Source organism: Vanellus vanellus (genome assembly GCF_965231255.1).
Source record: "Vanellus vanellus genome assembly, chromosome: Z".
Lineage (NCBI taxonomy): Eukaryota > Metazoa > Chordata > Aves > Charadriiformes > Charadriidae > Vanellus > Vanellus vanellus.
This window is the reverse complement of record NC_138908.1, coordinates 24,303,270-24,318,014: the sequence shown is the minus strand read 5'-3', so window position 1 is coordinate 24,318,014 and position 14,745 is coordinate 24,303,270. Positions and strand designations below refer to the sequence as shown.

Sequence of the window (14,745 nt, the reverse complement as noted above, 5' to 3'; positions counted from 1 at the left end):
TCTTCCAGCGATGAGGCAAGAAGGAAACACCAGTGAAATACCTCCAAGGAATGAAAGGGTGATATCACCTAAGAAGGTGATATTTGAAAAGTCATGGCAGTCAGGGGAAGTCCCCAGTGACTGGAAGAAGGGAAATGTGGCACCCATTTTTGAAAAAGGGGGAAAGGGGGAGCCTGGGAAGTCCCCAGCTGTCAGCCTCACCTCTGTGCCTGGGAAGATCCTGGAACGGACTCTCCTTGAAGCTATGCTAAGGCCCGTGGAGGACAGGGAGGTGATTTGAGACAGCCGGCATGGCTTCACCCTGTGCTTTTCCCACATCAGACAGACTCAAAAGGAGGCAGACACGACAGTTTTTCTCCTAAAATCACCGACTGAGAGGGTAGGACTGAATCCCCGTGGGTGGATTTACTCTTAGTCGCATACAAAGTATTTTCAGTGACTTTCTGGCACACCGTGAAAGTACAGTGGAAAGAGAAAAACCAAAGGCAAAAAAAATACCGGTAGACCGTATAACACACAAAAAGATCATTTAATTTCTACTCATGGCTTTCAGCAGGAAGTGAAACTCTAATCAAGTATTTCCAAAGCCTCTTAGCCAAACTGGGAATCCCTCCCACAACAGATTCAGTGAGTTCAGCTGAGCCTAAATGGAACCCAGCAGCCGCACCGTGCTGGGAAAGGTCTTGCGCATGCCCATGCACTTCTCCTCATCAATGAAGAGTGTGTTGGCTTTGACGGCCAGGTCATGCTGCAAGACCGACTTGGTATGAACCAGCATTTGCAGGGTGTCCTCGGTGTCTCTCAGGCGCTGCTGGAGGCTCTGGACCGTCTCGTTGATTTTGTGGACCTCGTTGACAAGGCTGGAAAACAGCAAGAAACCCTGGTTAACAGTGCCATCGTGGGGGTGGTTTCTAGCGTGGCATTGCTGAAGGGCCCCTTGGTCACAGGATTTCCCCCTTCAGCGTGCTCAGACTAACTCAGACCCCCCGTTTCTGGCAGACGCATGGGAAAGCTGAGGGCAGAGCTCCTCTAGACCTCAGCGGGGAGGCATGGTTAAGTCTGCTCAAAGGCTTTGGCAACGCGCAGCCGCCTCTCCCAGAGCAGCTCGGGCCAGCAAGAAGAGGGATGAGCAGGTGTGGTTTCCTGTTCCTGCTTGGTTTGGGGGGTTTGTTGGCTCCCCCTCCTGGATTTCCCTGTGCAGGCATCCTCCCCATGCCCACAGATGCACACAAAGAAAACAGGACATCTGGGAGAGGCTAAAAGTGAATGTGAAACAAGGGGAGGATGGAAAAAACCCTTGTTGTACGAGATGCTGCAAAGGCTGTGGGGCTGGGTTTCAATTGCTCTGAAAAGGCTTCAGCTGGAGTCTTGCCCAACGGGCTCCCAGGAGGGGTGAACTTTGGGGTGCCTCAGAGGGGGTGCTGCTGGGCGCTCAGGCCAGCCTACTCCTCCACAGCTCCTCGGCATGCAATCCCAAACAGACCACTGTGTCCTTGAAAGGATTTCCAGTGTCCTCGGAGAAGGTGAGGACAGCCCTTTCTGCTTCTCCATAGGGGGCACCCTTCCTTGCAGTTCCCCAAAAGGAAGGGCCTAAGGGATCTCAGCAGGATCCTGTTGGAGAGTAAAGGGCTCGTCCTTCAAAACTGAGCACATCCAACTGCCGGGAAGCAGGCTGGAGAGAAGATGGGGCTTACCCAAGCGGGAAGAATCCATCCCCTCATGGGGTGCCATCAGGCTATACCCGGCCATGGTGTACAGCCTCCTTTGTGGGCGCAGAGCTCTCCCAGCACCCAAAGGCTGCAATACCTGCTCATTGCTTTTGATTATAGCAGTGCGCTTATGGAAGGACTGTTGAAAAAAAAGCCCATGCTTAATTTTTCATGCAGTGCTACTCCCGGGTGCTACCCTCGGGTGCTACCAGCCGTAACTCCTCAAGGAGCCCACCAGACCCACACTCCTGCCTTACCGGAGCTGGGCAGTGTCCCGGCACAGCTCCACGTTTGGTCTGCGTGTGCGCTCGTCCAGCCGGCTCTGAGCCACTTTTAAGGGAGGCCCTTGGTCCCTAATGGCCTTTTGGATGGCTTCTATGGTCTTCTCCACCTGGAAGATTTCCTGCAGCGTCTGGCGTAAAAAAGAAACCCATGCACAAATTAAAAAGTATCTTCTCAAGTGACTACATAATTACCCTTTCCTCCTGTCCATCTGCAGAACAAAACAAGTTCAATAAGCAGACCCTGGGCTCAGACCCCTGTCATTCTGCTACACATCAAGGCGCAGAGCCAAGAGTAATTTTTCTTCAGGGAAAATCCTCTCTTGGCTCTTGCTGTCACATCAGAGGAGGTTTTGGAGCACTGATGGACCTATTGAATTCCCAGCTTCCCAAAATTACCGCTTGCTGGAACTAATCATCCATCAACAGTAACTCAGAGAGGGAAGGTTCTTCATGGATCCTCACTGAAAGACGTGGCATCAGCTCGCAGTGCTGCAAGCCCCGTCTTCCCTCAGTTACTCAATACAGTGTCGGGCACGTCTCAGGAAGCTTTCTATGAGACCCACAGCTCTGAGGCAGGTGTCCATCACTGATTTCCACTGAATCTGCTTGGCAAAGCAAACACACGCATGCCCATGCAGCAGCCCCAGAGCACGGAGAGTGAAAGCACGTCCTTGGAGGAGAAGCAAGCCTGCAACCCCCCCAGCAGGCAGCCCAGCAGAGGCCCAGCAAGGCCGTTCTGGAGGGCAGCCAGCGCTTCTGAAGGAACTACCAGGAGATGCAACCAGCATTGGCATTTTCTGCTGGCAATCCCTGTGCTCCCAGGCTGCCAGTGAGGATGCCCTAGCAAAAACAGATCCCTTGAGATGAAATTACGGTGCCAACTCCTAAGGGTCCCACCTCAGGGGTGTCACTAGGAAGTGACAGTGACACACCGAAAGGGAGGGGTTCCGACTACCTTGGCCAGGTGGGTCCGGATCTTGCTCTTGGCATCGGCTGTCTCGCTGATGCGTTTGGTGAAGGCGATGTTCACCCTGTTGAACTGGCTCCACATCTCGTTTGCCGCCACCACCAGCAGGTTCTCGATGTTGTCCCGCAGCTTGGAGGAGGCCGCCCGTTGGCTCTGTGAGCGGAGGATGTTGTCGTCTGTGATCTTGGCCCAAGAGTCCGGCACCGAGATCCTTCAGGAGGTGAGGGGGAAGAAGAGGCCCCGGTAAGCCCGTAGTGCTGAAGCTGGACGTGGGCAGGCATGAAGCCTGCCTGGGAGCAGCACTGATTAAATATATCTGAAATCTCCGTCTTTAATTTGAGCATAGGTTGTGGTTTAACTCTGGCCAGCAGCTAGGACCACACAGCCACTCTCAATGGAGGGGAAAGAGAAAGACCAGGACTCACAGGTGGAGATAGAGACAGTTTAATAGAACAACAACAGAAAATAGGAATGAGAAGAAGAGTACGAGTAAGGGTAAGAATAAAGGTAAGGTTAACAATAACAATAACAGTAAGAATAACAATAAGCAGAGAGAAACGGTCCCACTCAGGCAGCTGTCTCCAGGCGGGATGGACGTGCCTTGACAGTGGGCTGGGGACAAGCAGCTCCCTGCCAGGGAGAGGCACCGTGCATCCCGGGCACAGCTTGCTGCTGGCGTGCTGCCCAGCGTGCACTCACGTGGCATCGACCCGCTCCACCGCTGGGTAGTAGCTGATGCCGTGGGAGGTGCTCCTCAGGTGGTGACACTTGTCATCGATGCGGTGGGCCGCCTGCTTGTGGGCCAGGTCCCTCTCCAGCTCGTGCTGGGCCACCCTGTTGGACCTTCAACATGCAAACAACAGCCATCGCTGGGGATGTTCAGGTGGAAGGGCTTCCTCCCCGCTCCAGTTCCCCGCAGCTCCCTCCCACGCAGCTCTGTCCTCCCATGAGCATCACTGCCCACTTCCCGGGGAGCCCGCCTGGCTTTTCCATCTGCAGGGTGTGGGGAGAGGTCGGGGTCTGCTGGGGGTCCACATCACAACTGCAAATGCACATCAGCCCTACGGCATGACATAAGGAGCTCCTCCTTACGCGAGCTGGGCTTTGGCTTCATCCAGGTACCGCTGCATCTTCTCCTGGCACGACCTGATGACATTGACTTCCTGGGTAAAGGACACATGGCCCCATCATCAGTGTCTGTACTCAGTTGTCCTGATGCCACTCGTCCCCTCAGACCTCCCCAACCCTGCACACAGCAAGAACTTGCCTGCTTGTCTTTCTGCCCAGAGTAAACAGGCAGGGAGTTGAGAAAGTGCCCCCAAACTGCGTGCATGTCTTTAGTGCACTACTCCCTGAAGAGGGACACAGAACCCCCACACGCTACACAAACACGCAGCTGCTCTTCAGCTATTCCATCCTCTGTACGGCCAAGTCATACCCACACGGCGTGGGCATGCTGCTGCCTGGGGGAACCCCATCCCCTGACCCAGCAGGTTTTGGGGGGGTTGAAGAGCTGAGCACCTCCCCAGCGGTAAGGAGCCAGGTAGGGAAGAAGGCTGCAAAGCCTCTGTAGGGCAGTTTAGGTAAAACTGGCTTTAACACATGATCTGGGTGGCCCAACTTACCGTGAAGAGCTCTTTCTCCACATCATCATGGACGAGGTCAATGCCCATCCTCTTCTCCCGCTGAAGCAAGCACTGCTGAGCGACCTGTTGGGGACATGCCATCACTGTCGGTGCAGGGGCAGGATTCTCTATAGAGAGAGTCCCCATCTCAAGAAATGGAAGAAAAGAAATTCTAGGCGGGCACAGAGGGGACACCAGGGGAACAAAGTGCCCAGGGCGGCTGCTTCAGCTGACAACAAGCAACCGAACTGCACCGTATGCATCAAATCAACATGAGGAAGCACGCGTGTCCCAGCTGCAACCAGAGCCGTGGCACAGGCACCTGTGTCAGCCTTGATGCTGACCTCCCCAGGGTGTTGTAGGAAGACATGGGCTTCTGTCTCCCAGTCCAGGAATTTGGATGTTCCGCCTACACAAATATTTGGTTAAGCAAATAGAATTGTGATGAGCTCATAACGGGCTGATAGGGGATGCAGCAGATGGGAAGACATTGCAAACTTAACTTATGGTCTCTTCATAAAAACTCTCTAGGTCTTGCGGAGCTGCAGTGGAACTTAGACATTTGAATGGCTGCAGTTGTTCCAGCAGTAGGCTACAGCTTGCAGCCCACTGGACAGAGTGCTTACCTGGAGAGGGGCCTCCTTCTCAGCCAAGGCTCTTTCTAGTCTCTTCTTCATGTCTGTGAGCGTGTTGGTCTCCCCGATCATCTCATCCAGCTCACGGCAGAGCTCCCCTTTCCAAAACTCAATAGCATTCACACGTCCTCCCAGGCTTTTGGTGCTTTCTTCTTGTGTTTTCTTTGTCTGCTGGTATTTATCCCCAATCATGCGGGTGGTATCAACTCTCAGAGCCTCCGCATTGTGCTGGGAAGTCTCTGACTCTTTGTACTTGGTCAGGTTGGACCTGTACCAGTCGTCAGGGGTGTAGCGGGTGAAGAGGGTTGTTCTGTTGGAAATATAAGGGAGCTTCTCGCTGGTGGTCATCCCCTGGGAAGTTTTGGAAAAGGGAGCCAAAGTTGGTTTGATGGCATCTCTTTTAGAGTAGGTGCTGGGCATCCAGGGGAGGCTGGAGCTCTGAGGCAATGGGTAGTACGGGAAACGGTCCTTATAGCTGGAAGCCATGGTGTTGATGGCAGGCAGAACCTTGGCACGTCTTGCCGTTAAGCGAGAGCCGACAGCCTCCATTCCTGACCACTGCTCTTCAAGTACTTATCCTGCACAGAGGAGGAGATAGAAGACAACTTCCCTCAGTCAGCTCCTGCACTTGCCTTCCTTCTTACAGCAACACATGCAGCTTCTAACACAAACAGCAACGCACACAGCACCCACAGGTCACCTGTACAGGCCTAAAACTCTTGAAAGCAAATGCCTTCTCACAGCACCCCAAGCATTTGTATCTGGAAAGGGATTTGAATTTGTTGTTAGTATCTAGCCTCAAGTATTGAAATGCGGAGAAAAGCAAAGCGTGGCTGCTCAGGAGAATGACAGATATTAGGCCTTCATTCTCCTCAAATCTGTCAATCCCGTGAAAGTGTAGCTGGTGATTGTCTTGTGTTCATTGGCTTCTTTTGGTTGGCGTATGTGCTGATCTTCTAGTACTCCAGATGTCCTTTTCTCTTTCAAAGTGCCCTTTCCAGCCCCGATAGCTGCGCCCCTTTGGACCAACCCAGTGTGATTGGTGGGTCAGGGACTCAATCCTCACCCCCCACCTTCACTTGCATTAATGCTTTGCAGATCTATATCCAAATTTGACACCCTCCAGCTATTTCAGTCTCAAGAGAACAGCCCTCTCTTGACTTGCAAAGGAAGAAAAATGCCTATGCCTCACCTGATGTAAAATCGATGCACTTGGAAAGGAGAAATCCCAGACAGTCTTTTCAGAAGGGTGTGTAAACAGCAGCCTTGCAGGAGCCCTAGGAGGAACGGCCACACGTGAAGATTTTGCTACCGAGAACTGCATACGGCATTGTGGGTGCTACTGCTCTTTTCAGATTCAGGGTATCAGTCAGTTGTTGTCAGAAACATCATGCAGAGGGCCAGCAAATGTCCCTAACACACCGCATCTGAGGCCAAACCCTCATGAGGCGACTCAGGAGGTACCCCATCCCCTCCCCACAGCTCCCAGCCTGGCTCAGAGCCCAGTGAAAGGTGAGGACACTGGTGTGCTGCAACAAGATGCCTGGGTGGGAGTGGGGTTTGACTCAAAGCATGTGCTCAATCCCATCTGTTACAGCGTGAAAGCCACTTGAGTCCTTCAAAAATGGGAAGTTTGCATAAAAAAACCTTTCCCATAATGGTATATACTCACCCGAAACCTCCAGAGGCTTGGGAGTGTCCGGGAGGGCGGCTACTCCCTGCTGTGCTGTGGGGTTCGGTGGCAGCACTGCTAGACACTGCAGCGTCCCCAGTGCCCTGTGTGACACAGAACCGGGGCAGCTTTGCCAGGGGCGCAGGGCGCTCAGGGACCGGGTTCTGCCCGGGCAGCTCCCTGCAGCCGCTATGGCAACCTGATGCAGCCCTTTGGTGCCCGGTGCTCTTGATGGGCAACCCGGGGCCACCCGTGGGCAGCTCAGTGCAGACTCTGGGCAACCAGACTGCCTTTGCTGGGACAATTGATCCCGTCCCTGGACAGCTCCCGCTGCCATCCATGGGCAACCCAGTACAGCCTTTGGGCGTCTGCTCCGGCCAATCAAGGGGACTTGTCTCCAACTTTTGATAACACCCATCAGGCCAACTGTCAGCACCCCTGTGCCCCATTGTCCCCAGAAGAAACATTTTCATTTCCTTCATGTTACCACTTGAGGTTAACTGTGAGCTATGTGTATGGCTCATCAAATACTCAGGCTGATACAGCTGTCTTCTCATTGCCGCCTTTGGTTTCCTCCTGTTTTCCCACCTATTGCAGCTGCACACTGAGACCGGACCAAATGTTTTACAGCTTCTCAGGGGTGCACTGACACCCTGCCCCACCGCTCCTGCTTTCTGTGCACACATACACACGGAGCCGGCCTCCATGAGAAAGCAATGCCTCTGCTGCCAAAGTTCTGAGATAGAGAAGAACTCCAACTGTTTTCTGTATACAAAGGTTAGCACACTTTGATTTCACTTTAAATACATGTCTTGCTCTAGTCAGGATAAAATCGACTTCATGGCACAGGGAAACCAGTCAAATTCACAAGCTACGGGACTGTCGTGGTTTAGGCCAAAATCCACTACTGGGGACCTGTGGCACCCCAAATGGCACCGACAGATGCTCCCCTCTACCCCTCTTCAAAGAGAGAGGCAGAGGAGGAAAAAGAGACTTATGAGTTTAGAAGGAACTAAAGCACTTTAATGAAGTATTAATAATAAAAGAAAAGAAAAAATGAAAAATATATACAAAACCGTATCAAGCTCCCGAGATGACAATGACGTCACCGGCTGGCACTGGGGCAGTCCCAGGCTGGACGCAGTGACGGACGGGAACTGGATTCTGGATCTGGATTCAGGATCGGGATCACAGGCAGACAAACAGAGTCCTCCTCAGACGTCAGCCATTGAAGGAAGAGACCTGCCCCTTTGATCCCTCAGCTTTTATACTGAGCATGAGGCAGATGGGATGGAATACCCTGTTGGTGAGTTTTGGGTCACCTGTCCCGTCAGCTCCTCTCTGCAGGTGGGACTACACTATGCTTTTCCACTTCTGACCCTCCAACGGGGCAAATAACAAAGTTGGTTGGCCTTGGGGGTTATAGCAATAAGTATAAACAGGAGCCTCTCTGCATACCATGTCTGGACATCAGCTACAAACAATTGGTCTTATCACTCTGAGAGTGAACATTGTCTGCACAATATGCAGTTAATTTCAGTAGTTAGAAGAGGCCCAGCTAAGAAGTGAAGTTACTGAACAAAATTGTTTCTGTTTTACCTCAAACCAGGACAGTGACTCTCCAGCACAAAGTTCTCAACTACACCCAGTAGTAAGTGGTCCCCAAATCCCTTGTGCTCTGGGGACCACACCAAAGTCAGTAGACTACTCGCATGCTCTCCCTTTATGCAAGTAATTAAACTCCTTCCTTAATTTTGACTACAGCTCCAACAGCAGCAAATTCACTAAAATTACAAAACTACCACTCCCAGTTGTGCTAAGGCATGTCCAGTTTTGATAGACATGGGAGGAGACAGTTTGTCCCAAAGCCTCGACCATTTTAGCTCACCAAAAAAGAAAACCCAGGGTGAAAACGTGCGGCAGATACTAAGCAGGGGCGCCAATTTTCTGCACATCGGCCCAGGTCTGCCTAGTTATCGAAACTACTTAGTTCAAGTAGTACTTCTCTAAGTATCTCCCTGAGAATCTAACTACTTAGACACCTAAGCACAAAATTGACTGCCAAAAGCTGTCCATCTTTCTGTTGCAGCGCTACGTTCTTGCTGTCCGTTACTACATGATTACACTGGCTCATAAGCTGCCCTTCTGAAAATACCCCGATCCAGATCTTTTATAGCATCCGTCATGAGTCTACACGTACCCATAATATTGCCAAGTCGCCGTTTTCATGCAACTTTTGAATATTGCTCTCTCTCCTGTAAACACTCTACCTGCCTCTCATGGTTTGGGCCAAAACGGCCACAAGGCAAGTGACAGATGCTCCCCACTCCCTCTCTTCTGTAAAAAAAAAGAGAGAGGCAGGAGAGAGAGAGAGAGAGAGAGACATACGAGTTTAGAAGGAACTAAACTGCTTTAATGAAATATTAATAGAAAAGTAAAAAGGAAATAATGAAATGTATAGAAAACCGTATCGAGCTCCCAGGATGACAGTCACCTCACCAGCTGGCCCTGGGGAAGTCCCAGACCGGAATCAGTGACGGATGGGAACTGGATTCCGGAGCTGCATTCAGGATCGAGACCAAATGCACACGAACAGACAGAGTCCTCCTCAGGCATCGGCCATCGAAGAAAGAGGGCTGACCCTTTGATCCCTCAGCTTTTCTACTGCGCGTGAGGCAGATGGGATGGAATCCCCTGTTGGGCAATTTTGGGTCACCTGTCTAGTCCGCTCCTCCCCGCAGGTGCGACCCCTCTGCGCTTTTCCGCTTCCCACCCTCCAACGGGGCAAATAACCACGTTATCTGCCCTTGGGTGTTATAGCCCTAAGTCTAAGCAAGAGCCTCTCTGCATACCATGCCTGGCATCAACTATCAACACAGGTCTCGTCACTCTGAGAGTGAACGGTTTCTGCACAATAGGCTGCTCACTGCAGTAGTTAGAAGAGGCTTAGCTAAAAAGTGAAGTGACTGAAGAGAGAATCGGTTCCGTTTTACTTCAAACAAGGACAGATGCTATTTGTCCCATGATGGCATTGGTGGAGTACATCATGTCTGTTAAAAAGACAGAAAACAGGAACGGTCTGGGTGGGGAAGGCCGGACAGGTTACCCCTTTTGTGGTGCAGGATATGTCATACGCGTTTCTGCCAGGGCGTCATAAGTTATCTTTTGCAGTTGGGCACACAGCACAAGTTCCCACAACTCCAGTAAGTTTAACTCTCTGAGGGAAGGGATGAGAGAGAAAAGAGACTTACACGTTTAAAAAACAAATTAAATTACTTTAATGAAAACCTCAACCAAAAAAAAGAGAGAAACTAAAGACACATGCACACTATATCCACAACTGTATTAAGAGAGAAAAGATCCTTTTATTGTGAACATGGCGTGCGGGAGCCCAGGAGTCACAGGGGTTCAGGCACTAACAGGAAACGGGCACCTACAAGGACAGAGTCAGAAAACGCTGGTAAAGCCCAAAGGCAGGACGAGACAGGACTTGGTTCCCCTTCCTTTGGGAAACACAGCCGGCAAGGAAGGGTTTCTAGCCCAGCTGGCATTGAGCAGGGGGTGGCTCTGGCGCCTTGTCCCCATGGGGAACGCCCTTTGAGACTGTGCGTCTGCAGGGATGCACAGTGCGCCTGTGCCACGCAGCAGGGCTCCATCGGGAGCCCCTGGGGAGCTGCCATGGACTTCTTCCCAAAGCCTGCACGGCACCATCCCTGGCCGTCCCTTACCAGCCCCTTGGACTGACTTAGCGCAGTTTAAGGAGTTGGGAAAGATGGGCAGCAGAGCCTGGGACTCACCTGGGCTTCTTCACCATCTGGACCTTTCTTCTTCTCTTCAGTCGCAGTCTTCTTCCTCTCTTCCTTCTTTTTTCTTCTTGTTTACATTCCATCTCCTCTTCCCAGGCCTCTGGTCTCTTCCTTTTGCTTTGGTTTTCGGTTTCCTGGAGGGAGCCTGCAAACCTTTCCATCCCACAGTGGATTGGAGAGGTAAAGCCAGGATCAACTGGATCAATCAGTTCTCCATTTAACCCAAGCTCACTCCTTTTACCTTTGTGCCTTTGAAAGGTTCTTTTGATCTTCTGCACATCGCAGGGACTCTGTCGTGGTCTCGGGGGCGGTTGGAGGAAAAGTGGTGGTTGCCTAAACCAGAAATGTTGGCGTTAGCAGGTGGCAAGGGATGCCCTGGAGGAGTAAGCAATTTTTTGGCAAATTGCTCCCTTAGCTCTCTAGAGAAGGTGCCTTGGGCTGGTTGGCATTAGCCCTTTCTTCCAAGGGCCTCACTTTCGAACACAACGTTCTCACAGGTGTGTGACACTCTGCTAATTTGCAGGGGCCATTCAGCAGACACCCTGCGGTCCCCTGCGGGCAAGAAAAGGCTTGCCCACTTCTTTCTCCTGCCGTTTCTTCTGCCCTCCCGAGACAGAACTCTGCAGATACCCCTTTGGTGCAACACCCCCTTCTGCGGTGGCAGGCTTTGCTTTTGGAGTCTGTCCTTGGCAGGTATTTTGTAGGTATTTCCTTTGAATAAGCACATTCCTAACACATTGGAGAAACCACCTTTCCACTTTCACTTACACTGCCCTGTTCTGGGGGATAAAAAAAACCCACACAAAGCCAGAAGGCAATGAATGCTGGGAAGAGGCACAGCAGCTCCTTGGACTCATTAAGACATACCCTCCTCCACGAGACACATTGTTGCAGTGTTTGTGGACCTGCCATACCTCTGCTATTTCCAATCCTGCCTCCGTATCTGCCACTTCTACTTCCTTGAGGACTAGCAGAGAGGGTGGTGCCTCCAGGAAACCTTTTGCCTGGTGCACCATGGCTGCTACCCCTGTACCTGGGGGAAGGGCAGCCCCCTCCTCCTCCTCCTGCTGCTGCTCCCTCCCGCTGCAAAGGAAAACAGAGTAAGAGCCCGTCAATGGAGACCACCAGCCCAGCGCTCCCAGAGCCTGCCCTACCCTGCCCTGCCTGCAGCGTGGTGCGATGGGGCAGGATGGGCAGGGGGCCAGCAGCTGGAACCGCAGCTCTGGCTCAGCAGTTCCAGCTGGGATGCTCCTGAGAGCCGGCATGCCACCACGACAGCCCTGCCCAGCCCTCGCCCTGCCCTCCTCCTCCAAGCTGTGGGCAGCAGCAGAGGCTCCGTGTCCCCGCAGAACCAGGTCCAGCAGCCGCTGCCCAGCGGGTCCCCTTGCTCCTCCAGGTGACGTCCTCCCTTGGGCTGCCACACCTGCATAGGGACACTCAAGGGACAAGTGAGCATGGCTCCTCCCGGCTCTGGCCGAGGAGCAGAGGTCAATTTAGTTCTGGGGACGGAGTGAAGCAGGAAGCACCTCAAGTGCTCCGCAATGTCGAAGGGTACCAAGGGCTGAGCTCTCTCCTGCTGCAGCGTGATGGGCACAGACTTCCTCCGGGTGAAGGGCAGCAGCATCCTCAATTCTGCAGACGTGCCGCTTGCAGGAGGACAAAAGGCCCTCCCTGCCTTTCTTTCCAAAACTTACCTGAGCGGTGATGTCCTCCTTTATTGACAGATGGGGTAAGCAGCGGTGCTTGCTTGGGATCATCCTACAAGAATCAGAGAGCGGTTAGAGAGCAGCCTCACAGCAGAAAGGGCCACTGGCAAGCTGCCACGTGACACCAGCAGCCTGAGAGCATTAGCGGTGAGACCCTCTGCCTTCCGGGGCTCAACCCACTCACCACACATCCTGCACAGCCATGGGTGGGGGAAAGGCCATTCTCACCTCTGCCTGGACCTCTAGCAGCTTCTCCAGGCTCCTGGGATTGAATGTCCTCCACTGGGCAAGAAGGAGTGGAAGAAGCTGAGCAGCGACGCCTCTGCTGCTCGGCTGGAGGAGCGGTTGTTAGGGACAGAAACACTCACATGGTGGCAGCCGCTCAGCTCCTTCTCCAGGTGCTTGATGGATGGGAGGCAGCTCACCCGTGCTCTCTTGTCTCCTTCTGGTGTCCTGTGCACCAGGAAGGGACAGGGAGGGAGCTGGGTCAAGCCCAAGCTGCCTCTTCTCCCTTTCTCTTGGCATTGCAGCTTCTTCTGCCCTTCCCTTCTGGGCACCAAAAGGTGACCAGGGGATTCAGGATGTAGAAATGCCCCTATTCCTCCGTGCCAGCGTGCTGCCTGCTCCCTGCTCAGGCTCTGCTCGGAGGGCAGAGGCCATTCACAGGATGCCATGGGCCCAGTTGGGAACCTCTCCTGCCCAGTCATGGGACGTGGCACCATGACTCACCTGAAAGGGGCAACACAGGAGCTGCTGGGCCAGGAGAGGATGATGGAGGTCCCATCCTCATCACTTCCTTCCTTTTCTGCTCTTGCTGCCTCCTTGTCAGCACTCAGCACCCACAGCTGGTCCAGGGCCAGGCAGAGCCGTGGGCGCAGGGTGGTGCCACATCTGAAGAGCGGAGAGGCAGGCAGGGAGCTGGAGGTGGAGCCTGCCGGAGCCCTGTCCCCCGCCTGCCGTTGGGGCAGACATGGGTGCATCCAGCAGCAAGGTGCCCCCGGGGGCTGAGGCTGGTGCCAGGGTGTCCCTGCCCCGCTGCCAGGGACAGGGCTGGGGGAAAGGCGGCTGGGCTTGCAGGCACTTACTGCAACTTGGCAATGAGCAGCTTCTGCTGGAGGAGGCAAAGGCACCTCTGGCTTCTCTTGCAGCCCTGGCTCAACCACACATCCACGCTCAGCACCGCCGTGCCCTTTCTGAGAGGCTCCCTGCAGAGCAGAGAGTGGTGGGTATGTGAAAGGCTGCTGCTGTGGGGCCCGGCCATGCCCGCGTGTCCCCGAGCCCCAGGGAGAGCCCACCTAGAGCCACAGCAGCAGTTGGCCTGGCCCATTCCACCCGGGACTGGAGGACCCTGGCCGTGCCCCAAGGACACGGCCCAGTCAGCCACAGTAAGGATGGGATGCGGGGTGCTGCTGCTGGTGCTGCTTTGGGCCAGCACAGCTCCATCCTGCTGTCTCTGGTGGCTCTTGGCTGCAACTGACAAACACTGGGAGCTCAACGGAAGCTGGGTGGTTACCAGGAGGCACCGGGGCATGGCTTTTCTCCACTATGGCCATCTCTGTCTGGCACGGGGGAACCCAGAGCAGGACACAGCAGAGGGCACCCATCACCTCCCTCCATCCGCTGCCCACTTACGGCTAGCGTCGTCTGCGCGGCTGGCGCCGCTTGTTGCGCTGTGGCTGTCCCTGGCAGCCCGCGAGGGTCCTGCGGCGCTTTGGACAGCGTGCTGCTGGAGGCAGCCTGGCCGTGGTGGTGGTGTGCCCCACCAGGCCTGCGGGAGATGGATCCACCTCCATGGGCTCTGTGTCATCTGCAGGGGGATCCACCTCCATGGGCTCTTCCTCATCCCTCTTCTGTGGCGGGTCGACCTCCATGGGCTAATCTCGCCGGCCAGGGCTGCTGCTGCTGGCGCCAGCCCACTGGCGTTTCCTGGGCTGGGGAGGCATCCTCAGGGCTTCCAATGAGCCTCTTGGCCCTGGGCCCACTCAATGTAGGCACTGTTGCCACTCACTGTGGGCACTCGCCTCCCTTGGCCGCCTCCTCCTCTCGCAAGCAGGCTTGGCGTGACTGTGTCCGGCTGCTGAGCGAGCTGTGGGCCAGCCACAGGGCTGCCTGCTTGCCTAACGGCCAGCCGGTGATGTCACCAACGGACGTTGCTGTGGCTGGGAGGGGGGCCCCTGAGGCCCTGAAGGCCCCATTGCGGGCGGCCCTTTTGCTTCCAGAGAGAAAGGCTGCCCCTGGAGCAGTGGGTCTGCCCTCCATCTCCCCTGGTGTGCCCTGGGCTCCAGCCCCCTCCTTGTGCCAGGCCTCAACAGGACAGCGGCCACAGTGTCAGAGGGCCTGG

General features: G+C 54.2%; 1 protein-coding gene across 1 annotated transcript; it reads right to left on the bottom strand.

The window, feature by feature from the left end:
• Positions 1–643: 643 nt before the first annotated feature.
• Positions 644–5,769, bottom strand: LOC309683155 (tektin-3-like; the record flags this gene model as incomplete). The annotated part of the gene is made up of 7 exons (XM_082497356.1): positions 644–860; positions 1,967–2,121; positions 2,949–3,171; positions 3,660–3,803; positions 4,053–4,123; positions 4,586–4,669; positions 5,212–5,769. The coding sequence occupies 7 exons, from the start codon at positions 5,767–5,769 to the stop codon at positions 644–646; spliced, it is 1,452 nt and encodes a 483-aa protein (XP_082353482.1).
• Between the last annotated feature and the right edge of the window lie 8,976 nt (positions 5,770–14,745).